General features: G+C 33.0%; 2 protein-coding genes across 2 annotated transcripts in view; one reads left to right on the forward strand and one right to left on the reverse strand.

Moving 5' to 3' along the window:
- The first annotated feature begins 238 nt into the window (after positions 1-238).
- The window catches only part of rno (PHD finger protein rhinoceros), a 389,004-nt gene continuing 362,196 nt past the window's right edge, over positions 239-27,046 (forward strand). Inside the window, exon 1 of the mRNA XM_080161597.1 lies at positions 239-274. The gene's annotated coding sequence lies outside the window, so the exon portion shown is untranslated. The remainder of the gene's footprint in view (positions 275-27,046) is intronic.
- Positions 15,996-17,580, reverse strand: LOC145319450 (nuclear receptor subfamily 2 group E member 1-like). The gene has a single exon (XM_080161585.1). The coding sequence runs from the start codon at positions 17,555-17,557 to the stop codon at positions 16,190-16,192; it is 1,368 nt and encodes a 455-aa protein (XP_080017711.1). The 5' UTR covers positions 17,558-17,580; the 3' UTR covers positions 15,996-16,189.

A 27,046-nucleotide genomic window follows, 5' to 3' on the forward strand; every position in this document is an offset into this window, starting at 1 on the left:
GTAATCTGAAGAATTTTTTTTATCGTTTTAAAGACATTTTTTTAAAATCACAAAATTAATCCTTACTTAGTAGAAGTCCCTGTACCTGGGCCCTTTTCTGTTCTGTGGAAAACTGTCTATAATAATATGCGATAAATACCCATTTAACACAAAGTGAATATACTCAATAAAAGATAATATTAGTTTACCCTTTTACTTTTAAAATAATACCTATATCAAATGTCGAAATTGCCTAAAACGACCAAGCTAATATTGCTTGATTCACTTCTACAAGAGACAAAATGAATTGAAAATGATTGCTAAAATCGAAATATATCTTCATGTCTTAGAATAGTGTAATTTTTTTTAAAATAGGTTGAAAAACATACTAACTTTAAAAAATACTAAAACACAGTAAATGTATTTTTGGTTGTTGTACAAATGGCATCAGTTTTTTGAAGTAATAATTATTAACCTATTCCCACATCCCTGAAAAGCATATTACAATTAGGGATATTAAGGGAAAAGACAATGGCCGATAAATTTATGTACATACCCAATAATGATATACACAATTACTCGTTCTGTAATTACAATTAGTGGTTGAAACGTTTGGAGACTTAACTAAATGAACCAACCAATCAAAATTGGATAAAAGTCCACAAGGTTGTTAGGCATAATAAGAAAACATTATATACGACTTTGGGGACTAGTGTAATAAACAGATCCCAATATCCTGTCCCTCCCTGTATAATAATACAAAGGAAAAGACTGAAAGACTTGAGATATCCTAAGCGGATATTTAGAGACAATAGCTGTATTTAATATCTTATTTACATCAATGAACTCAACATTTACATAGATATATAATCAGAGAGAGGGAACAATGGGCTGTTTATTAAAAAAGTCCCCAAAGTTTTATAATAACGTTTTCTTATTCGTTGGCTTAACAACTTTGGGGACTTTGGTGAAATTTTTTTGGTTGGTTTATTAAATTGAGTGTCAATACGTTTCAACCACTACTGGTCTTAATCTACAAAATGGGTAATTTTGTGTATTAACATTTGGGATGTGCATGCTTTCTATAATTTGAGTCGGTACGTCTGTAAATTAAGGCATGATCATTTCTGCATTAGTTAGGTATAGTTGATAATGTAACTCTATAATCATTAATAAAAAGTCCAAACGTTCATCTTAATTTTTACCTGTTTACTTTATTTTTTATCGTTGATTCCTTGTGCGATTAGGTACAATAAAATAAGCGAAGCATATCTACAATCAAGTCTAAAAATGAAAGCATTTCAAATTAAGCATTCTTATCTATTAATTTATAACGAACTAAAAACTATTATAATTTGTAAAAAGAAATTTAAATACTTTTCTCGTATTCATTCGAAACCGATTGATATCCGGTGAATTATAACCGGTTCTCATCCATACGAAAAAATTAAGACTTACATCGTATTATATCCAGTTTTCTACGAATATAAAAAAGATAAGATTGAAACCAGTTTTTTTAGCCCGTGCCTTTTCGGCATCTCGGGGCCAAAAAACTTAAAGCTGTACATTTATATCAGCGGAAAGCTGTTTATAATACGATGCGAGAAATAACTATTGAAATATTAATCTGATTTTCTAACTTCCTTATTAATACTTCCTATCTCTCTAAATAGATTATTCATAATGCCTAATTCCTTCTTTTACAATTATTTATAACAATTTAGGGATCTAAGGGATAAGACAATGGACGATAAACTGATGTACATCCCCAATGATGTATAATTAGATTAAAATTAGTGCTTGAAAATTTGGGACAAACCAATAGGCACCCAAAGTCTTAAACCAAACAAATTAGAGAACTCGTTTTAAAACTTTGGGTATCATTGTAATTTATAGCTGAATGTCCCCTCCCTCACTAAGTATTACGGAAATATTAAAATATCTGACAAAGATTACTTAAATTTTTCTAAAAATAAAACAATATACAAGCAAAACCCAATTATTTCAATTGCACATCTTAAATTAGGATAAAGTAAATTATCCCCGTAGTAAATAAATTTTTGTTACAAATATAAAAAGTTTTTGAGCCAACGAATAAGATCATAATTTTTAAACATTGGGCACCAGTGTAAATTTACAGCCCAGTGTCTTCTCCCTTTCGGAGAACTTTTCAGAGTTAAGAACCGTTTTGGAAAATATTCATTATATAGAAAACTTACCTTATTTATAATTCCCCCCTCCATTTTTCTCCCCTCCCCTTTTTCTAAAGTGTTGCGCGTTTGGGCGAATTAATAATGGCGTTTCAATTTTTTCCTAATTCTCGCGCGTTTTTAAGTATTTTAGTGCGTATTTTATAAAAATCGGAGATTTTCTTTATTTAGAGTAGGTCGGTGCGTACGTAACGGATAGCTCCTATCGTTAAATTAGGCAAGTTAGAATTTCCCATTGAATTTTAAACTTGAAATGACGATTCCTGTATCATAACCTTATAAGAGTAATATGCTGTCGATCTATCTGTCTGTGTTTGTACCGATATGGTTCTCTTATAAAATCTGCTCTATTTTTATTTTAATTTGTCTTCCATTGTCCTAGCCACCTTCATCTGTTAATAACAAATGTAAAAAAATATAAATGGCTAAGCCCCCCCCCCCCTTCAAAGGCGTTTATGATAAATAGGGGGTAAAGTTTTATTTTATCACTCCCCTCACAGCGTAAAAGACTAAATAAATAGGGAGGGGAGGGGTGTATTATAACACCCCCCAACAGCGAACATGACTAAATAACCTTTAGGGGGGATTTAACATTGCTAGATATTCATATGGTAATATTGCATAATGGATTTATAAAATATGGATATTGTTAGTAAAAAGCTTCTATTAAATAATTTTACAAAAATCTTCCATTAGAGATAGACGGCTGATTTTTATGTGGAGATTTCCATTGCCAATGAGATTCAAATCTTTAACTCACTTAGTCGTAGAAACATTAGAGTAAACACTAGAGGAGGAAGGGGTTAAATAACTGTATCTCTCCATCGCAAAGACCTTGTGCCGACTCTCAATTGGGTCATCGAAAATCAAGACGAAAAAGGTCATTGGAAAAGGGAGGGAGGTAGTTATTTGTATAAACATCTGTTCTTCCAACAACAACGAAAAAACAATACTTTTTTATTAGATTTTGCACTAAAACATTTTTAAAAATTTCAACCAATTTTAATAAGAGGGAGAGGACAATGAAATTTAGTCTCCAATCTAAAACTTCTATTTCTCTCTCGGTCTTTCTTATATTTAGATGAAAGCAAAGTTGTGTTCTAAAACATTTTATCCCTTCAATTAATATATCTAATAAAAATGTTAAATAATAAGGTTCAGCTGTTTAAAATAAGATTAACTATACAAAGAATTGTATAGTTTTTGGTTCCAAGCTTGTTTCGGACAATTTAGGTTATTTCTGGGTTTGTCAGGAAAGAATTCTGATGTGGATTCTTTAAAAAAATTGCCCCACTAATCGCTTAGTGGGGCAAAATTGTTTTCGTGAAAAATCCACCAAAATCACATTAAAAATCTACAAAAATTAAACAAAATCATAGAAGGGTCATTAACATAAGATTTTATTTAATTTTTGTAGATTTTTAATGTGATTTTGGTGGATTTTTCACAAAAAACAATTTTGCCCCACTAAGCGATTAGTGGGGCAAATTTTTTCTAAAAATCCACCTCTGGTTCTTTTAATAAATATTTTAAGATAGCTTCTACCAATAGCGAAATTAATTCGGAAATAAATCACGAAACCTATCCGTGTTTTTCAGCTGTCGTTGGGGGACAACACATCGTAAAATTTACGACCTCTCCATTTGCCCCCCAAATATTATTTTAGATTAATTTTCCTTGTTGGTTATACCTTATTCCTGATTTCAAGATAATCAAAATCAAACATTATGCATATCAAAATCATTGGATGACAAATTTGGACACTGCTACCAATAAATCATTTTTAAAATAGTACCCACTGAAAGTACCTAACAGATGAGAGATCGTGTTTGTAAATCAGTATTGTTTACAGAACTATGTCCTCTCGTATGTCCAGCAGAATGAATCTTACATGAAAATCTATATCTCAATTATATTCTGACTGACAGACAGACAGACAGCCATAGCGAGTTTACCAGTAACTGTTTCTACCTAAACTTGAATTTTAGATCACAGCCACGAAAGTACCATTTTTCTCATATTCCAAGGTGCGGATGGACGGAAGGACAGACAAACAACTTCCTTTAGATAATTAGTAGCTGTGCTACTAACAAATTAAAAATCTTATATATATATACATATATATGTTTAGTTTAAATGTTAGAAGATGTTAAATTGATAAAGTTTAAAGGTTAAACTCTTATTTTTAGCCCTTGGAGGGGGCCTAAACCCTGTTGGTCTTTTTTCCTATGGTTTTTCTTTCCTGCAGGGCTCTTTTGACCTTTTATTTATCCTTACCTAACCTAAAATACATTTTTTAAAATTCTTTGTTTGTGGTCCAGATGCAATGTAAGGAAAACCGCGCCAGCAAAAGTCCTAAATATTCTGAATTAACTTATTATGTCAAATAAATTGGCGGCAACTGCTATTCCCCCCCCCCCCCCCCCCCCCAAATACATTCCCGTTCTTGGGCATGACCCAAAAACAACCACCCCTTCCCCATTCTTTTTTAGCTTTAAGACCCTTCCCCACCTATTCTGGTTTATTTTTGACTGAGCCCAAAATTACTTTCATGTCAAAGTTATTTTGTTAATTTTTCAGTGTTAGAAAAAGAGGTTAATACTTTTAGTAATAAGGTTTTGTTGTCTGAATTTAAAAATCCCACTGACTACTGAACTGATTGAGTGTAGGCATAATTATATTTGAATAATGTTGTGTCAATAACTTCTTTTTAGTTTCAAACAGCTTGACCTCCTTTACTTCTATGATGTTATTGTTCATGTCATAGCTATGTCTGTTGTGTCAATTGTTAGTTAATGCGGATCATGGAAAGAAAACAAAGAAGAAGTTTCGTTGTATTTTCATAGTAGCTTTTCTCCTATTTCCACTGCAGGGGGCTCTAACCCTGCGGGGCAATCATAACATTCACCTAACCCAACCTAACCTAAAATAACCTATCGACGAAACCAGCTACTTCGTTTTCATTCCAAAATCCGTTGAAGCCGTATAAACGACAAAATGCTATTAGTTTTTTCGGTGTTTACACCTCTATAAATAACATAGATGGTCTAAAAAAAGAGTAACCGTTTGCCCTTTAGTGTAACCACTAAAAATCGAGCATTTTAACAGCCAGGGGGGGGAGGGTTGCTCGATTGTGTAAAAAAAATGTGTGGGAAGGTTTGTTAATAGAAAAAGGGGTGTTGTCCAATGGGACAGTCCAGGATTTGTTTTAAGAAGCAAAGTTTTTATTTTATTTAGGGTATCATTCTGTTAGACATTAGAGTAAAACAATAGGGGGAAGGAGTTAAATAACTGTATGACCTCACCCTGAGGAGCCTGTGCCGACTTTCAATTGGGTTAATCAATAGCGTTTGGAATATTAACGCAGCCAAGTCGCTACAAAAGAGCAAAAGCTATTTGCTAGCAGACGAAAAAGTTCCCTAAAAGGGCGATTTTCAGGTAGTTGTCTGGTTATTATATTATAAATTTATTGGTACGAAATCAAAATCTTATTTCTTTAGGTGAAGGGATTAAAAATGTATTGATGAGTTTCCTTTGAAAAGTGGGCGAAATAATGAAAAAAAATAGGAGGGTAAAATTTTACAGAAAAAAAAGAAGGGGGTAAAAATGTCACAATGTCAAAATCAAATCTACTGAAGGGGAAAATTGACGGGGGGAATACTTTTGTTCTTTTTTATGGGTATCAAAAATCAAAATTGAGAAAATTAAAAAAAAATCTATCTATCTATCTATCTATCTATCTATCTATCTATCTATCTATCTATCTATCTATCTATCTATCTATCTATCTATCTATCTATCTATCTATCTATCTATCTAACTAACAATATGATTAAATTATAAGAACTGTTTATAATATTGATTTTCATGTTATATATGTGTGTTATTATTCGTTTAGCTCCCAGCTAGGAACATTATTAAATATTTTTTATGCTACATAGCATCTCCAGGGACCTTTAGGGATAAGACAATGTCACAATTGATATTAAACCCCCAATTATTACCTCTTCTGTAGCAATCGATATATTAATTGGAAGTTGAATCACATTTTCAAATACTCTCTGGCTAAAATAACGATATCCCCTTTCCAAATATGATTTTAAAACTTTGGGTACTAGTATAATTTACAGTCCAATGTGCCCTCCCTTCCTGGTATATAACTAACTAACTAGTTAGCTTATATACACATAAACATATATCATAATATTACATATTATAACATTCAAAACAGTCAAAATTAATTGATAGCTAAATTTATTCAGGAATCCAATTGATAAGACAATTGGCGATTAATTGATGTACGTACATCACCAATGATGATACACAAAATTACCCCTTCTGTTGTTCAAAAGTAGTGGTTGAAACATTTGAACACTCAACTTAATGAATCAAACAATCAAAATTCATTAAAGTCCCCAAAGTTGTTAAGACAACCAATAAGAAAACGTTATTATAGGCCTATGGGGACTAGTGTACTAAACAGCCCATTGTCCCCTATCTCTCGCTGAAATATATTTCATGAGTCTTTTTGGATTAAAATAAAGCACAAACAGGCCCGTAAAATTAAACGTAATTTCTTTCGAAACTAATTGTGAATTTAAGCATGTTGAAATCGTTTTTGAAGATTCCTGTAATAACTAGGAAATATCAAGGAAGCAATGCAATATTTGATTTTTTAAACGGTGATTCCAATATCGATAAAACATAAAAAGTAAGTGTATCCACAATAAGAATAGCACATTGTAATATATAAAAGTGACCATTACTTAAATATTACGTTAAGATATTAGACATAAATATAAAAAAATATACTGTTTTATATGATAACTAGAATATTGATAATCTGTATTATAGTTGATGATATAAATATTATTAAACCTAACCTAGGGGTAGGATAGGTGTTACTTACATGTTTGGTTACCATCACGGAGGGAGGGGATATTGTGCTGTAAATTACACTGGTACCCAAAGTTTTATCAATTGGCTCAAAAATCTTTATTGTGATTAGTTAGTTAAAAACTTTTTATCCAAAAATCTAAAGAAACAGTAATTTCGTTTATCATCATTGGAGATGTACATTAATTTATCGTCTATTGTCTTATCCCTTAAGATCCCTGTTCATCATTGTGTGTTTTCGCAAGAATATGATAACATTCGCATAGTGTTTCATATAAAGCTTTTTATACAAAAAGTAACAGGATGTCAGTTTGTCTTGGTGTTTGAGTGTCTGTTTGTACCGAAGGATCACGCTAACCGCTAAACCGATCGGGTTCTCCTTGACAGGGTAGCTTCTCATAGGTCCCGGGAAGGTTTATAACTATTTTCTTGCGGGTGGGACAACCCCAACTTAACCCTCCCTAAAAATGAAAAATACTCCCCCCCCCCCTTTACAAATAAATTAATTTTTTTAACTTAAATTAAAAATGAGGGGGGGTGTCCCCCCCCCAAACAAAAAATGTTCCCCCGCCCCCAATTTTGTTTTTACTTTTTCTTTTAAAATTGGGTTATCAAATTCGACTCCCCCCTTCCTCAATATTAATATTACAATTAATAAAATATTAAATATTAAGTGAGAGTTATGTGTCGTATGGGTGAGTTGCACCTGGACTGAACAGTCAACTTGTCAACTCAAGGCCAGACTCTTGGTCCTTCACCTCATACCCGTGGTACAGTACATTACAGACAACCAACTCTCTGTGATGCACGACCTTTGTCTGAGAAGTCCTAACTGTGCATGGTAACGAGTTGCGCCTGTTTTGGGCCAAGGCATTCCCCCCACTCTAACTATTTACGTCGCGCATCTGACATAGTAGCAGTGGGAACCATTTTTAACGTCTTTAGTTATGACGCGGTGTCGGACCGAGATTCGAACCTAACACCTTCCCGACGACGAGCGGATGCGCTACGTGTTGACTTGAGCCACGGTCGCGGGTTCAAGTGAGAGTTAAGCAAAGGGGTGTGATTTTGTAATTATATGCGGTTCGGATGATTTGATACATGTATGGAAATGTAGTCACACTATTATGATAATATATTCATATTTATTTAGAGTTTTACATTTATTTATACTAATTGCATACAAGAAATTAACATTATATTCTATAGTGGTTGTGCATATAGTATTTTGGGGGATCTTATTATAAAAGGAAGAGAGGGGGGGGGGATTAATTTGAATATTTTGGACGTTTTGAGATGCCTTCACTAGAGAAATTGCCAAAAACCTGTAATTTTAATTGTAATTGAGGACGTGCATCATTTTTTCTTGTATTGTCTTATCCCGTAGGATACATGCTAGTCCTTGGTTAAGGACATAAATGTTCCTGGTAAAACACAAATTTATAGTAGCTTCGCTATTAATATTCTTAGATTAAACCTGGGAGGGGGGGGGGGGACATTTGACTGTTTATTACACTAGTCCCCAACGTTTTATAATAACGTTTTCCTTTTCGTTAGCTTAATAACTTTGGGAACTTTAATTGAATTTTGATTGGTCGGTTCATTAAGTTGAGTGTCCAAACCTTTCAACAACTAAATATAATCTACAGAAGGGGTAATTTAGTGTATAATTGTTGGGGATATACATCAATTTATCGACCATTGTCTTATCCCTGGATTGAATACAATGAGAAAAAATGTTGTAATGTTGTCTAAGAAAAATAAAATCTGCTTACCCATGTAGATCTTAAATATGATACCAGGAAAAAGAGACATTTTTTCTGTTCAAAGGGACACTTTGGTTTTCAGTGTTTAGTAATCAAATTGTCCCTTACATATTAAATCATATTGGTTGAAAAGTGTTGACACCATCCAATCAATATTCAAAACAAGTAACCAAAGTTTTTGAGCCAACTTTTCTTTAATTATTAAAATGGCTAAAAACCATGTAAGAAGCTTCCCTGATAAATAGCTTCCAATCAATAGGTTTGCAAGATCTTTAAATACAAACATTGCAGATATTTTACTTTTATAAAATGTATATTATTGAAAATATTTACATTTTTGATTATGTTGAGTTTCGTGTTAATCAGACAATGCCTTTTTTCTATCATTTAAAGCAGTAAGGTTTCTAGTTTCTAGACTGATTGAGTTTGTTGCAATTTAAGAAGGCTTATTCTGACCCCTCGATTTATCTTAGAAGATGCTTGGGGCTCAGCCGCTTGTCCTTTTAGTTTCTTTCGTTGGCTAACCACTGAACCGATTGAGTTCTCTTTTTTAAGAAAGCTTTACACATATCCCAGGATGGTTTTATGCTATTTTTTTAGTATTATAGTATTCGGAAATGAAATCAAAATGATTTATAAAATTATTATTAAATAGAATCTAAACCCTAAGAGTGTCTTCCTAAGCTTAATGTCGTTTAATTGAAAAGAATTTTCAGAGATTTTTAAAAGCGAAGCTTTTCTATAATTAGGGTAGGTCCGTCCGTCCGTCCGTACGTCCGTCCGTCCGTACGTCCGTCCGTCACGGATAGCTTTTTTCGTTAATTTAGACATGTTAGAATTGTCCTATCGATTTCAAATTTTGCATGGTAATTCCTTTAGTAGTTAGGTACGATTTAGAAAGCGTAGCAACTCTATAATCATTACCAAAATGTCCGTACGTCCATTTTAAACATGTTGATTTTTTTACTTTTTTATATATATTTTTTTCGTTAATTTAGGCATGTTAGAATTGTCCTATCGATTTCAAATTTTGCATGGTGATTCCTGTAATAGTTAGGTACGAGTTAGAAAGCGTAGCAACTCTATAATCATTATCAGAATGTCCGTACGTCCATTTTAAACATGTTGATTTTTTTACATTTTTAACAACAAATTTGTATGTGACCTAATTATCTGATTTTTGGTATACTGATTCCTGGGACAACAAAGTACAATATTATAAGCGAAGCAACTCTATAATCAAGTCCTAAAAATGTAAGTATGTCCATAATCATTATCCTGTATCAAGCAGTTTTTCAACAAATTTACTTACAATTTTGCTTTGACTCTTATACATTCGCATTCTGATTATTCAGTTCTGACATTAAACAAGTGTTAATGTACGTTTGTCCTACCGTTTCAGAGCTTCGCTTTTATGGATGTTGTCATCCTTGTTTTGTTAAATCTTGTTGAAAGATCGTTCAAGCATAAACATAGTCAAAATTTGGTACTATTTCAAACGGGGGGAAGATTGGGGGGTTGGATCAAAAATTGGGACAATTTTCATTAGATAGGCCAGTTAGCTGTTTCAGATATCTTAATATCTTTTACAACATGGCTTCGAAACCGATTACTATCCGCTGGATTAAAACAAGTTCTAAACCATTCTGAAAATTCATTAATTGTATCGTATTATTGCCAGGTTTCTACAAATATTAAAATAAAAATCATAAGATTAATAACAGTTTTTTAAATCAAAACTGGTTTTAATCTTATAATTGTATGTTTTTATATCCGTGGAAAGATGTTTACAATACGTTGCGATAAATAACTATCATTGTACATTGAATTTGAACTTTCCGCAGATATAAAATGTACAATTATAACATTAAAACCAGTTTTTAAGTCCCAAGATGCCGAAGGTTCGCAGAAAACTGGATATTATACTATGCTAGACATGATTTTTTCGTATGGATGAGAACCGGCTCTAATCCATCGGATATTAATCGGTTTCGAATGAATGCGAGGAACACAGTAAAAGTGTCTGACTGATTATGACGTAACAAAAAAAATTAGCCAATGAGAGGCCTTTATTGACCAATGGTAAAATTTATAGTGGCCTCTCATTGGCTAATTTTTTTGTTACGTCATAATCAGTCAGACACTTTTACTGTGTTCTTTTTGCGAGAAAATATTCTATATTTTTATCTATGAAACAAATTTCTATCTACAAATATTGTATTTATCTATGGAATGGACTTGCTTATTTAGTATTAACAAAGCTATGAAGTAAAATTTCAACTTTGAAGTTCATTGTAGCAGAATAAATACCATGTTAAGCCAAAAAGCTTATAGGCCAATACAGACCTGATTCTCTAAACTGTAATATAAAACAAATATTGTAAAGTATTAGAATATTTAGAATAATATTTTTTTAGAACAATTTCTCTTGGAAGGGTAAAGATACCCTCTTCCAATTCGAATAAACCATGAATGACCTAAAGGAAGCTTCACTTAAAAAGAGCCATAATGGTCCAGTGGTTAGTGGTTAGTGGTTACCGATTCACAGACAGAGGTATAGACATCATTAAACTTTAATGTAAGGAATTTTAAAAAGTATAATAAAGGGTGTGCAAAAGATTACCAAAAACTAATGTTCATAGCGGTTCTAACGGTATGCGTGATATTTTTCTACTATTTACATTGCCGCGCTATTTGAATTTTAAAAAGGTCCCAATTTTTTGCACACACTTTATTACTTTCTAGGCTGTTTTTTACAAGCAATTTTTAGAATTGGCACATTTTTAGTTACCTTGTTCCGTAAGTGCAATGTAAAATCATAAAATTATCAACCTTCAAATTCTCTAATCCTTACTAGCGGATATGCCCCTAGAGGCCTCTCAGGGGGAGATGGTAAGATGATCCTCTCACTTTAGTTATACTCAAAGCTACTGAGGATCTATGAGAAGATAAACTTTAAAGTTGAACCATATCGGATCAGCAGTTAGCGAGATCCTTTAGTACACACAGACAGACAAGCATCCTGTTACTCTTATGTAAGAATTGAATAATTAAGCTAAAATATTACATGGTTGAATTTTTCTGTAGTGACAATAGGATCATGGAAAAAAGTATCGGGTTTGTCGTCTATTCACAGTATATTTCGATTTTCTCCAAAACCTTTGCAGGGCAATCATTAAATTTTACCTAATCTAACTTAAAATAACCTATCAAAAGCAACTATAAAAAAAACCGCTACTTCGTTTTCTTTCCTTGATCCGAAGTATACTAGTAGCTTTGCTCTCCTGTATCCTAATCCTTAAAGTATTTTGTTTATTTATGTTGTTGATAATATGCTCTACAAATAATTATGTAATTTTAAGCTTTTCTACCCAGTAAACAGGCAAAAAAAAGGTGGGAAGCGGGTAATTTAGGATATTTCATATGCACCTTATTTTAGCGGACAATGTACAATTAGTTTATGTACATCCCCAATCATTATAAACAAAATTATCCCTTGTGTAGATTAAAATTATTGTTAGAAAAGTTAGTAATTTGGGACTAGCCAACAAAATTTCAATAAAAGTACCCAAAGTTTTGACACCAACGAATGAAAAAACTTTGTCATAAAACTCTGGGGACCAGTTTAATTACAATAATATTTTCTAGCAACAATCTCTATAAAAATTCTGATAAAAGAGTGACGGCTTTCCTGTAGCTTTTATCTTTCTAGCCGCTGCAGTTGCGGATTATTCAGTCTAATGTTGCTAAGCTGCGTTAGTTAAAATTGTTGCGGATTTGGCAAAATCTTGGCGGGAGACTTGTTGCAAAAAACTGCGACTGGTGATACCTTGTTTTGAGGTATTTGTTTCGGAAAATTCCTAAAAGCCCCAATCATTCCGAAATAGGCTGAATTAAGGATACTTTACATGATGAAAACTCTCTTTTAGATGTTTTTATCCCTAATTTTAAAAAAGGTGTTTTTGTATAGCAGTCAAATATACAAAAGGGCAGATTTTGTAAAAAAAAAAATATTAAAGGTAATTTATTAAAAGTTAGTATCCTATTGTAAAGATTAGCAAGTTTTTCTATCTATAGACATATATCTCGAAAATTTATGGTCCGAATTAATAATTTTTTAAAAATAAACTGTAAATGGTTTTAAGCTATTTTACCCCGGACTCATACTTTTTTTTTTAAAATCTTAAATCTTAGATATTCCGTAAATAAAGAAAGAAATTAAAGTATTTTTTTTCTATAATTCAAACAATCTTGAACTGTTTTTAAAAAACACTATTTTGCCCCTAATTTTGGTAAAAGTTCCCACAAGGTGTGTTTTTGTCAAATCATTATTGAGATAAAATGATGTCAAAATTTGTTTTTCATGTAAATGATTAAAGCACAGCTTTTCTAAACTCCAGGTCGGTCTGTCCGTTCTTTCGTAAATATACATTAAAACGTTATTTTTAGCTTGGTGGAATGGTACCATTACTTTAAAACTTTGCTGAATCAGCCAAGTGTAATTGGAAATATTAAGATTTCCTCTCAAAATGTAATTACGTCCAATTTTGCGACTAGAAACTCGACTACAGTCGTTCGTTTGGTCGTTTATCTGATCTTTTACAAAGAGAGGGACAATGGGCTGTTTATTAAACTAGTCCCCAAAGTTTTTCATAACGTTTTCTTATTCGTTGGCCTAGCAACTTTGGGGATTTTAATGAATTTGATTTTTTGGATCATCAAGTTGAGTGTTCAAACGCTTCAACCACTAATTTTAATCTACTGAAGGGGTAATTTTGTGTATCATCATTGGGGATGTACATCAATTTATCCGCCATTGTTTTATCACTTTGAATCCATGGATTTTTTGCTTCGCTATTATGTATGTTGTCATCCTTGATGTATAATATTTGAGATGAGTTTGGACAATTTATTTAGAGCCGTGAGAATAATGGTTTTAATCTGATATTAAATAACATTGTTTCATACCTTTGTTTTGTGCCGCACAGGAAGGGAGAGGACATTGAGCTGTTTATTAGACTAGTCCCCCAAAGTCTTTTAATTACGTTTTCGAATTCGTTGGCTTAACAACTTTGGAGACTTTTATTGTATTTTTATTTGTTAGTTTATTTTCTTCAGTGTCCAAACGTTTCAACCACCAATTGTAATCTATTAAAGGGTTATTTTGTGTATCACTATTAGGGATGTAAATCAATTTATCGGCCATTGTCTTATCCTTGTAAATTCCTTTTTACTGTGCAATTAATCTAGGACATTTGGATGGATCATGTTACTTGTAGGTTTAGCGCTTAACCTACAAGTAACGTTACATGTTTAACTTTGCTTAACCTACAAGTAACATGTTAAAGGGAGATAAAAAAAAAGGGGGAAAAGACAATGTTAGTTATATCTTTATTGAAAATATGCTTTTTTTGTCATTTCTAAAGAACTTCAAAACCACAAACAACTTCCTTTATCTTGAACCAAATTAAACTAGGAAAACTCCTTCCACTCTTTTTCTCCTGAGAAATTTTGACCAATCCTACAAAGTTATTTGGATGAATATATGTGGAGAGATTGCTATAATGATAATGCATTTTTAAATTTGTGCAACCAGATTGCTATTCAATATGATGTGTAATTATTTAATAATATTTTTGAATCTAATACTAATAAATGTTTAGCTAACTAATTCATCTCAATTGTTTATATTCATAATTCTATAGGGAATGGAGGGGGGATATTGCTTAACCTACAAGTAACATGTGGTAGGCGCTTAACCTAGAAGTAACATGATCCCAAGATTGTTCCTCATTGTCATAAGAATCATTAGACAAAACTGAAGCTATATTTGTTTCAAAGTTGCGTTAATAAAGGATAATTTTGATATTAATTACATACTTACATTTTCAGGACTTATATTTAGAGACGCTTTGATTGCAAAGGAACCAATTTTTTCCAAACAAAAATTAAATTAATACGATAATTTTATCTTATAAGATAAATTGTCAAAAATTTTAAAGATTTGCCTTGGGACTTTCTGGTAACGATTATAGACTTGATACGCTTTCTAAATAGTCCCTAACCTAACGGTATGATTTATCCACTACGAACCTTGGGACCGACCCTAAAGCTAAAGAAAAGCTATGCTTTAAAAATATTTTTTATATTAAAATACTTCGTTGAAAAAGATGTTTTCTTATCTTCCGTTCAAGTCCCTTTCTTAACTTTAATCATTAACAATTTTTTTGAAATATTTCATAATTCACTTTGTTTCTCCGTCAGTATCGCTATAGGAGAAATGTGATTTTCTCGGCTTCTATTAAAGATAAACGGCTAAAAAAAATTGTATCAATGAGCATTAAGTGTATAATTTACTTAGTCCTACGGTCATGCTTCCAAAGACATAAATGTTTTTTTTTAAGATTCTCTGATTTATTGGTAACTTGACAAAGTGTCTCAACATCAGCCATGTGACGTCATAAAATGAGGGATTATCCATATCTTTTTTAGTGATTTTGAGACACTTTGTCCAGTTACATTTATTGCATTTTTATTTTATTTTTTTTATGACAACTAAACATCTGCTCTATAAATCACTTTTGTGTGCTTCGCTACATATGGATGTTGTCAGCCTTGTTGACGTCTGTCTTTATACATTAGAGATTGTAAGCTAAATTACTTTAATCAAACTAGTCAGAATATCTTCTTTGTATGCTCGCTAAGATCTCGTAAATAGCTCAATTCAGAATAATCAGGGAATATTTCTATGGGTCAAAAGTAGGAAAAAGATTAGAAGGGAATGGAATAATAATAATTTTATAAATCATAATTGTTTACTCAAAGAAATTAATTTTACTGAAATATAGGCAAATTTGGTACAATTTTTTGTGTAGATTCTTTTATCCTTGATAATGATATTTTTTTGTATTCAGTTGATTTTGTTAGGAGGAAAAATATTCTTTTGGCTTCTATTATAGATAGATGTTAATTTCTAATTAGCTTTTGGAATAAGCTTCATTTTCTCAGCTGCTTTACGAAATAAGCTACTAAATTACCATTAAAGATATTCCCCTCATTTATTACCAAATACTTTATATATTTTTATCTTCGCTTTGCTACTATGGAAGTTTTCATCCTTGCCTAAAAAATAATTAAAAATAAGTTTGAAATTATTATAAGTTTATTATAAGAATACATATTAATTTCAGAATTGTAAATTATATCACACAAAGTTATTAAATAGTCTGCTACGCGAATGTAATGTTTTTATTTAAATCACTTTTTATGGTTTTAGTCTTTTTTTCATTTTTTCAATTTAAGAAGGATTGAATTTAGGGGCACAATTCTTGAAATTTTCTAGACAGTTACAGCAGTTGGTGCAGGGGCCGAGTTCTTGAAGATATCCACAACAATTTTATCAATGGGGGCGTCTTCCCCAATGGCGGACTTGAAGAAAATTTTGTGCAGCGTATTGGAAGACACAGAGTTAAGGTCGGTCAGCAGGCCAAACAGTTTTTCTGGCCGATACGGCTGATCCGGTTTGTTGATGACCATCAGGCGGGCCAAGGTAAGCCGGAGTTGGTCGGTCAGTTCCAGGTAGCCGCCGCCAATGGTGGACAAACTGTCTTTACACTGCTGGAACAGCACTAAGGCTCTGACAAAACTAAACTCAGATGTATCCAGATCAAGAAGATTAATCTGGTCGACAAGCTCTTGAAACTTATCCAGCTGTTGTGTAAACTCGTGACTGGCCTGGCTGCCAGGCAGAGGAACAGGAGAAGATTTAACAGTATCAACAGTGGCTATAAGATTAGATATATCCATAGGATTCAAAAACTGGCCGCAGCTGAGGATAAACAGATTTTTCCATGACCTGGACAGCGCGTTCAGCCTGTCCTGGACCCGTGTCATGGCACTGACAAAGGGATGATCCTGCACCCAGCGGGAGTTAATAAACAACAGCCGGGCTGCTATTTCACATGTTGTTGCTGGAGACTGTTGTTGTTGGGACAGCGTTGGTGTTGTTGAACTAGGCAGTGCAGGTGGGGTGCATGAATGTTGAGGCGGTGAGGAAGAGGGCGGGGCTGTGGATGATGTATCAGAATGAGGCGGAGAATTGCTGGCTGGTGGAAAAACTGGCAATGTTAGTGATGGCGGTGGGGGTGGAGTTGGACGTAAACTATATTGGCTGCTGTATAGTGACGGCAAGTGCATGGGTAGGTGGGTTGGCATGTAGCTGGGAAACGAACTAGGCACCATCATGGATTTATCCGGCATCATAAGATCCAGCTGGCGGCGAATAGTCGCCGTCCGCGGTCCTCTCTCATGCTGTACAGCCTCCTTATTCATGCCAACAGCAATACATCTTTGCAGCCGGCAGCCGCGACACTGATTCCTATGCGTTTTATCCACCAAACACTGGCCACCACCGCTGTCCCGTGATTTGCACGGGTACTCGCGGCCGCGACGGATTGACCGCTTAAAAAATCCGGCACAGCCGTCACAGGCAAAGATGCCATAGTGTTTACCACTTGAATAATCACCACACACCTTGCAAGGCGTGTCATACAGTATCCGACTGCTGGAGGTATTATTACTATTCAATTCAGTTTTTGTGTTCACATTTAATGAAGTTGGCCCTGTGGTGATATTAGTATGATATCTGGCTGGAGGGGGGCTACCCTGCAGGTCACTAGATCTGTTCATGGCATGTAGATACTCCATGGTTGTAACATTACTATTCCTTGTCAGGTCTCTGCACCTTATATTTATAAACTTTCAGAGTGTGTGCGTGTGTATTTGTGTCTGTTACAGTGGCGATTAAAGGTGTCCCCTTTCGGTTATGTGTGTGTGCGTGTGTCAAATATTTATCTCATTTTGGCGGCAAATATAAAGAATTTTCTACCAATGGTCTTAGTCCTCCCGCTTCCCACTTGGCGGCACTTCATCTCTCCGACCTTTGTTCATCAACAACCGTAACAATTGGTTTGGCCGTGCGGTGGTGGGAGGGGGCGGGTGGAGGAACTGTATGGGGGTGGGGGTGTTATATAAAAGGGAGGGCGCCATTGTTAGTTCCCAAGGAAGGGAGGGGACATTGGACTGTAAATTATACTGGTCCCAAATGTTTTACAAACTCTTTGGTTGTCTTTATTATAACTTGATTGGGTTGTACAAACTTATCCACCAATAATTTGAACCCTGAAAAGTATCTATTTTGTTTATTGACCAGGGTCTTATCCCTTGAGACCCCTGAATATTTATAAAAGAAGTGGGTAAAATTAGAGTTAAATAGGGGGAAGAAATTTTTAGGGGGTTTCCTGCAAAACCCGTAAATAAAAACCATATATTGCCAAAGTTAGATTAAAAGCAATATCCATAAAAAGCGAGGCACAAAATGTTATTTTAGGACAAACGGACAAAGAGAGCAGATATTCAGTGTTAATATATGGAAAGTAATAAATCAAGAAACTTTTCTATACAAAATATGAATAACCGACAGATCGACGGACCACGTAATCTTGATTAAAAATTCCTGTTGGCTATCTTGAATAGCAGATGCGACATTTTGTTAACACTTTACCTTTGAAGGGGGGGGGGGGGCAAATTTTTAATAGGGGGGTTGGAATGCAATATTGAAAAATAATAATAAAGTAATATTTGAGAAAAATTTTGTATTCTAGGGTTTAAATCAGAGAGGGAGGGGACATTACACAAGTCCCCAAAGTTTTATAATAATGTTTTCTTATTCATTGGCTTAACAATTATTTATAAATTTAGATTGGTTGGTTTATTAGGTTGAGTGTCCAAACGTTTCAAGCACTAATTGTATTCTACAGAAAAGGTAGATTTGTTTATAATCATTGGGGATTACATCTTATCCCTTTAGATAAAATAAAGATAAAAAAAAAATGTTTAAGTATTTTTTTGCCTAAAGCTACAGATCTCGGAAATTGCTAGTCCGATTGGTTTGTTCTTTTTAGTAATGCTTTATAAATGTCTTAGACTGGTTATAGGATATTTACTTACATCCCATGACTTTTCTAGAGGCTAGAGGCGATGCAACTAGTAAATATAATAGCAATTATGATTTTACCTGTAAAAATAAGATTTTATATTTTATAAGCAGCCAAAGGCAGAGAGAGAGAAGGGATAATTGGCTGTTTATTACACTAGTACCCCAAAGTTTTATAATAACGTTTTCTTATTTGTTATCTTGATAACTTTGGGGACTATTATTAAATTTGATTGGTTGTTTCATTAAGCTTCTAATTGTAATCTACAGAAGGGGTTATTTTGTGTATCAACATTGGAAATGTACATTATTTTATCGAACATTGTCTTATCCCTAGAGATCCCTGGAATATGCGGCTGCTGAGCCTTACTAACTAGTATGTTGTTAGTTTTTTTTTTGATTCCCTAGTGGCCTGTATGTCTTTTATACCATTTTTTATTCACTCCTTTGTCACAAATTATTCAGGGAGGTAAGGGCTGTTTATTACACTAGTCCCCAAAGTATCATAATAACGTTTTCTTATTCGTTGTCTCGACAACTTTGGGGACTAGTGAATCTTGAGTGGTTAGTATATTAAGTTGAGTATTCAAACGTTTCAAGTATTAATTGTAATCTACAGAAGGGATAACTTTGTGTATCATCAATGGGGATGAACATAAATATATCAGCCTTTGTCTTATCCCTTTAGATCCCTGCAAGTTTTTTCAGGTCTAAAAAAAATATTAAAAAATTGCTGAAAGTTTTTTAGACCAAATATCCAATCATATAAAGCAGTAAGGTTTTTGTCTCACCATTAAGATCCCTCTATGAGTTCTTAATTTTAGATCTTAAGTTGGATTTATGCTATTTTTCTTCTTATTTTGTCACTTTAGATGCAAGGGGCTAAGTAACTAAGATAAACCAATATTAATAACTATTACTTTCAAATTTGTGGAATGTGATACAAATTCTTTTATTCTGCAGATAGACGAACTTTTCTTCTTATAGAGCATCTGAAATAACTCAATTTTAATATTCTTTAATTCCTGAAACTTTTGAGAATGTCAGTCTGTCAAATTGTTCTTTTTATTTCCAGTAACCCCTCCCCCCCCCCCCCCCTCTGTTAGAAATTGTTTACACTCCGGCCCCCATTTAGATATCCTCTTTGCAAGTCACAAAAGGAAGTTTTTTGTGCATTTAGAGGGGGGGGGGGGGGGGGTAAAATTACATGCTTTGAATTATTCCCCCCCCCCCTCAAAATAAAATAGAGGACACCACGAAAAGGCTAAATCTTGCCTCCCCCCCCCCCCCCACCACTTTCTGCGCAGCTTTTCTATATTTTAGGTGGATACGTAAGTCTGCACGGCTAACTTTTATTGATTAGTTTCATACATTACTACAAATGATTTTAATAAATGATGTTGTTTTTCATAAATGGGGATGTACAATGTACATCAATTTATCGTCCATTGTGTTATCCCTTAAGATTGCTGTTAATGTTTTTGGTAATGATTTTTTTTCTCAGCTTCGCTTTTATGGATTTTGTCATCTTGTTATAGCTTTTAAATGTTTACATTTAAGCATAAAATAAGATGCAATCAAAAACATTATTTAATACAATTTTATTTATCTTATTTCTACTTCATTTACAAGAATAGAATCCATGTATACACAAGTAAAAAATTCCAAAACAAATTTTTCAGTGTTTCTTGAAAGAACAAGGAAGACAACATCCATAAAAGCAAAGCTTAAAAATTAGAAGGAAAGACAAACTAACAATGACCCTTGTAGAGTGTCAGAACTTAATAAGCTGTTAATAAGACTAAATAAAATTGTACGTGAATTGTACAAGAACATATTTTTATTTTTAGGATGTTGTCCTAGGAATCGACATTCTATAAATCTGATAAATAGAAAATTTTGTTGTTAAAAATCTGCATGATTTAAATGGACATATGAACTTTCTGTTAACGATTATAGAGTTTCTACGCTTTCTAAATCGTGCTGTTATAGGAATTTTCATGCAAAGTTTGACAGCTATTGACCTTTCCTAACTCCCTTAAGGAAGTCTTAATATTGTTGATTGAACAGTAACAATTAGAACATTAACTAGCAAAGGAAAAAGGATTCATGTTTCAATAAACAGAAATATATCTTTTGAATAGGTTTATGCCTCTAGATGGTCAATCAACTCGCAGCCGTGGCTAAACACGTAGCGCATCTACTCGTCGTCTTGGAAGGATGGAAGGATTACAGGAGGATGATGCTCTGGATTCTCTAGATAATCACAGGAGAATCCCATCCTGATGAGGTAAGGTAAGATCAAGGTCAATGAGAGACAATATATTCGGTCCAACCTGGAAAGGAATTTCTAGCTGACAAAGATTTTTGTTAATATTTAGTCACAGTACTTAATACGACCGACAGCATCCCATTACAGGAGGATGATGCTCTGGATTCATTAGATAATCAGAGGAGAATCCCATCCTTATGAGGTAAGGTAAGATCAAGGCCAATCAGAGACAATATTCCGTCCAACCTTAAAAGGAATTTCTAGCTGACAAAGATTTTTGTTAATATTTAGTCACAGTACTTAATACGACCGACAACATTTATAGATGTTACACTTACATTACATTTAAAATAATTATTTCATTTTTATTTATAGATAATTAAATTTTCCTTTTTCCTAAAAAATTTAACTATGGAAAGCTGACTTATTATATGAATAAAATAATACCAAAATGTATACAAATCTAACAAATAATATGTACACATTGTTCCTGCAATGTGCTTCTATTAGTCCAATTAAGTGATTGTGGATCTGGTAATTTTATGTTTAATACCTTTTCATTTACAAATCATTCACTGGTAGCTAGCTATGCAAAGTAAACAAGAACAATAATGACCATAAGTATCACAGCAACAACAAAACAATACAATTTTATCACGTAAAATGGTCTCTAAAATGAGTCGAAATATAGTGTAATGTCTTTTGGACGTGATTTATTACATTGTGCCTAATAATCCTATTAATCTAAGGTTAAAAAGATAAAATTTTGATGTTTCAAGATTACATAGTATCTGTTTATGGGTTTGAAATTAATTGAATTATTCTATCATTCTATTCTTATATAGAAGTAACAGGATCTGTGTCTGTCTGTAACAAGGATCTTGCTAACTGCTGAGCCGATATGATTCTCCTTAACAGGGAAGATTATCAGGTCCTGAGGAGGTTAATAACCAACACCCTCCCAATCCAAATTGAAAAAAGGGGGGAGGGGAGGGTTGACTTCCCTCCCACACCGTAAGTGGCCTTAGGCCTCTAAGGGGGTAGCTGCTAGTTTGTAAATAGAGCTAACCGTTACGGACAGACAAACGCGTCATAATATAGAATACTTACATAATATAGAAAAGAATTATACTTGAGCAATTAAATTTGAATAAACTAGTTAGATTCGGCTACTTTTAATCTATTTTAAAAAATGTACTATTCGTTGTTGAAATTATTTTATTTGTGAATTAAAAGCCTGATTTTTATGCCTTTATAATTCTGTTTAATAAGAAAACTAAGACTAATAAAATGTTAAACAAAATGTCGTCACAAATTACTCCTTCTGTAAATTAGTTTTTTGGAACGATTGAACACTCAACTAAATTAATCAACCAAAGAAAATTCAATAAAAATTCCCAAAGTTGTTAAGCCAACGAATAAGAAAACGTTATCATAATACTTTGGGGACCAGTGTAATAAACAGTCCCCTTCTCTCTCTGACATTAAATACTTAAACATTATATTCTTAAACTGGCCGTGTGTCTTGTTTTGCATTATGATTATGTTAGAGGTTTTGTGATTTTCATGATTATTTAATAATTACGAAGGAAATTAGCCTAAAACCATCCCCGGATTGAAATTCATAAATAATATAGCCTTAAACCACCAAGGGAACTAAGTGAAGCTTCCCTATAATGGAAAACTGCATCAGTTAAGTAGTTCTCGAGTTTTTAAATGACAAACAAAAACACTTATTACATTCGTGTCAGTAATAATATGTGGGAATTACATTTCCTCGGCTTCAATTTAAGATAGGCTTCTGATTTTCGTTGTGAAGATACCCCTCTGTAGAGTGTCTAGTAAAATACTTACTTGGTCCATCGATCAAGCTACATAAAACATAAATATTTTTTTTGATGAGTTTTTGTGATTTTCTTTTATTCATTTTTTCTTTCTCTCTTTCTCTCTCTCTCTCTCTCTCTCTTTCTCTTTATCTTTCTCTTTCTCTTTCTCTTTCTCTTTCTTTCTCTCTCTCTCTCTCTCTCTGTCATTCTTGCTGATAATCAGAGAGAATGAGGGGACAATGGGCTGTTTATTACACTACTCGCCAAAGTTTTAAATGAACGTTTTCTTATTCGTTGAATTACAAACTTTGGAGACTTTAGTGAATTTTGGTTGGTTGGTTTATCAAGTTGAGTGTTAAAACGTTTCAATAACAAATTTTAACTTAGAGAAGGGCTAATTTTGTGTATCATCATTGGAGACGTAAATTAATTTATTGGCCATTGTATTATTCCTTTAGGTCCCTGTTGATAATAAGTATTACAACAAAAGAATCTGCCAACTTTAAGCATATTTAAGCCACTTCAAATTTTGATGAAAATTTGCCAATATTTGCTTTTATTTCTGGTTCTCATAGAATTACAGATTTAATTATATATACAGGGATTTAAAGGGATAAGACAATGGATGATAAATTGATTAACAATTAAAGTTGATTGGATAAAAAGTTTAGATACTGTTAGTTTGAACAAACCAATTAAGATGTAGTAAAAGTACCCAAAGTTCTTTGATTTAGAAGAATGTTTTTATAAAACTTTGGGTACCATTATAATTTACAGTCCATTGTGTATATTCAGTGATTTATATTATATACAATCATGCCTAAATTTATAATTTATTTTTCGTTGGAATTCATTGTATCCTTATAAATGTTCCAGGGATCTAAAGGGATAAAACAATGGCCGATATATTGATATATATCCCCAATAATGAAACACACAAATTACCCCTTCTGTAGATTAAAATTTGTGGTTGAAACATTAAAACACTCAATGAATCAATAAATCAAAAGTCCTAAACGTTGAATGGCCAACGAATGAGAAAACGTTATTATAAAACTTTGAGAACTAGTGTAATAAACAGCCCGTTGTTCCCTCTCTCTCTGAAAGGTCTTATTATTGAAAAGATAAGTGGGTATTTGAATTATTGAAAATTAATTAAGTTGTAAATTGTCAATACTATTATTATTATTGAAATAAATACCCCCTACGGATTATATATTATTTCTATGAGCATTTTGTCTATGGGAAAATATAATAACAGGGATGACAACATCCATACAAGTGAAACGGTAGAACAAACGAACATTAACATTTGTAAGAACTGAATAAGCAGAATATAAATATTAAGTCTAAACAAAAAGGTGCGTAAATTTGTTGCAAAAATGGTGACATGGTGAATGTTGTTTAGGGACATACTTACATTTTTAGGACATGATAATAGAGATGCTTCGATTATAATAATGTTTCTCATTGTAATAGGAATCAGTACTTTAAAAATCAGATAAATAGGATAATTATATCAATATACTTATATTTCAAAACTTAATTAAAGAAATGCGCCGCGTCTAACATTTTACCTAGGAATTCATATGCCAAAAAATCAAGTTATTATACATATATAAAAAATGGACATTGGACAATCAGACTTTTCTGCGCTTTGTATATTGTACTTATCTCTGTAACAGGAATCATCATGCAAAGTTTGAAACCGATAGGAAAAACAGTCTATGCGTTAATCTGTTCATTATGTCATTAAAATTAATCTATCTATCTATCCACGACCACCTATCCTCCAAAACCTATCATTATTGTGTTAATATGAATTTCAAAGCATCCAATTTATGTAGTTTTAATATGTATTACATAAAAACATTCTATCTTTATATCTATACTACTAATATTGTGTCTATCTATCTATCTATCCACCTATTCCAAAACCTATTATTATTATGTTAACATGAATTTTAAAGCATCCAATTTACGTAGCTTTTCTATGCATGCCTGCACTTACTTGATGTGCATTGAAATCCGCAAATGTTTTACATTATCAAATCATTAAAACCGCCAACCGTTTTAAATTTTAGTAGCAAAGCTACTATTCTACAGAGATGGGTTTTTGAGAAAGAATGCCGCGTTTTTCCGGCATTTTTTAGACATTGATTGATTGAACGAAGACGATATCGTCTTCGTTCAATCAATCATTATTATGTAAATGCCAACAGACTATACAACTAAAGAATTCATAATTTTCAAATTAATATTTTAGTCATTTGTATAATGTCTAATACAGCTCTAAAAAGATGCATTAATTAATATGCAGCAAAAATAGATTTAAGATAATTTGTTTTTCTTCTATGAAAGCCGTACCAACAAAAGCGAAATAATTAAATAAATAGTTGTATACTCTGTTTATTCGACATGTCTAAAAAATGTCAAAAAAAACGCGGCATTCTTTTTTCAAAAACCCATCTCAGTTCATTTTGTCTTTTGTCCGTAACGCTATGGGGGAAATGGGGTTTTCTCGGCTGCTAATTAAGATAGACTGCCGATTTTTTTAATGGATAAAACATTATTTACATCTGATATATAACTAACTTTGTTCGTTTGTCCATCTAAAGATTTATTATGTTACTTATTGATGTTATCCTTTGATTTATTACGGTTTGCTTAACTCTTATTATTGAAATAGTTTCTTATTTTTTGCTATTGTGTCTTATTAAGAACTAGCGGCTTCGCCCATAGCCTCTAGGGGTTTTGCCCCATGAGGTAATTATTAAAAAAAATGGAGCTGCCGCAGTATCAATTTCAAAATTTTTGGGGAAAAAAACTTGGATCTTGGGTGGGGGGGGTGTTAGGGGCAGGGAGTAAGGGAGGGGACAATGGGCAATTAATTCAATTTAAGAGGGTTCGCTGAAAAGCAATGAAAACCAGATTTATCAAGAAAATTTTACCAAAATTGTAAAGGGATCATGGTAACCTAGTTTAGAACAAAATTAGTTCTAAGAAAAAAATCATTTACTTGAAAACTAAATTATCAACACATCACAATGTAGTAAACATTCTGTAATTAATCACTAGAAAAATCTTGTTTAGAACTACCTCAACCCTTCTGATATATTTATAACTGACCCCTAAACTCAAGCGGTTCTTAGATTATTTAATACATAAATATCACAGTAGAGTTTCTATACATGAAAAGACATTTTCTTGGGAAAAAATATTTGTTAAAACCAGCGATAAATAACAAACTTTTCTGTCTGCATATTCAAAACTAGCTCAGCTAGTTAGCGGGGCATTGATGCGCAAGTCCCCAAAATCAGTAAGAATCCGCTGTATTCGTGCACATTCCCTTTAAGCCAGTCCCCAAAGTCTGAGACTCCTTAAAAATTGAATATTCGATCCATTGTCCCCTCCCTTACTCCCTGTGTTAGGGGTGTCCTACCCTCAAGAAAATAGCTTAATACCAATAGGTATATACCTTGAAAGGTAGAATCCGATCGGTTTAGCGGTTACCGAGATCTTAAGGACGAACGGACGGACAGACAGACAAACAGACGGACGGACAGACAACAAGCTACTTTGTATTATAGATATGAACGCGAATATGATAACATGTGGAAGTTAATACACAGTATAATACACATACAACTACCCCCCCCCCAAAAAAAAAAAATCATAAAGAAAATAGGCCAACTTTTGAGAATATCATACCCCCACCCCCTGTAAACAGTGGGATTTTGATAGAACTAATAAAAAAAAATTGTTTGGACACTCAACTTAATGAAAAAACTAATTAACCAAAATCCCCAAAGTTGTTGAGCCAAAAAATATAAAACTTTGGGGACTAGTGTAATAAACAGCCAAATATATTCTTCCTGCATTGTACTGGATGAACTAACGCACGGAAAGCCCCTGTTTATAGATAAGCAACTCTGCTAAAAATCTCCATAAAATTTACACAGTAAAAGAAGAAAAAAAAAGAAAACACTCTACGTTAAAAGGACCTAGAAGATATTTAGTTTTCGTCAAGATTTTTAACAATAGATTTTCAGATATTTTCAGGGATGGAACAATGGGGAAAAAATCAATCTTCATTAAAAGTT

This window comes from Acartia tonsa, chromosome 5 (assembly GCF_053477335.1).
Source record: "Acartia tonsa isolate MP-2025a chromosome 5, ASM5347733v1, whole genome shotgun sequence".
NCBI lineage: Eukaryota > Metazoa > Arthropoda > Copepoda > Calanoida > Acartiidae > Acartia > Acartia tonsa.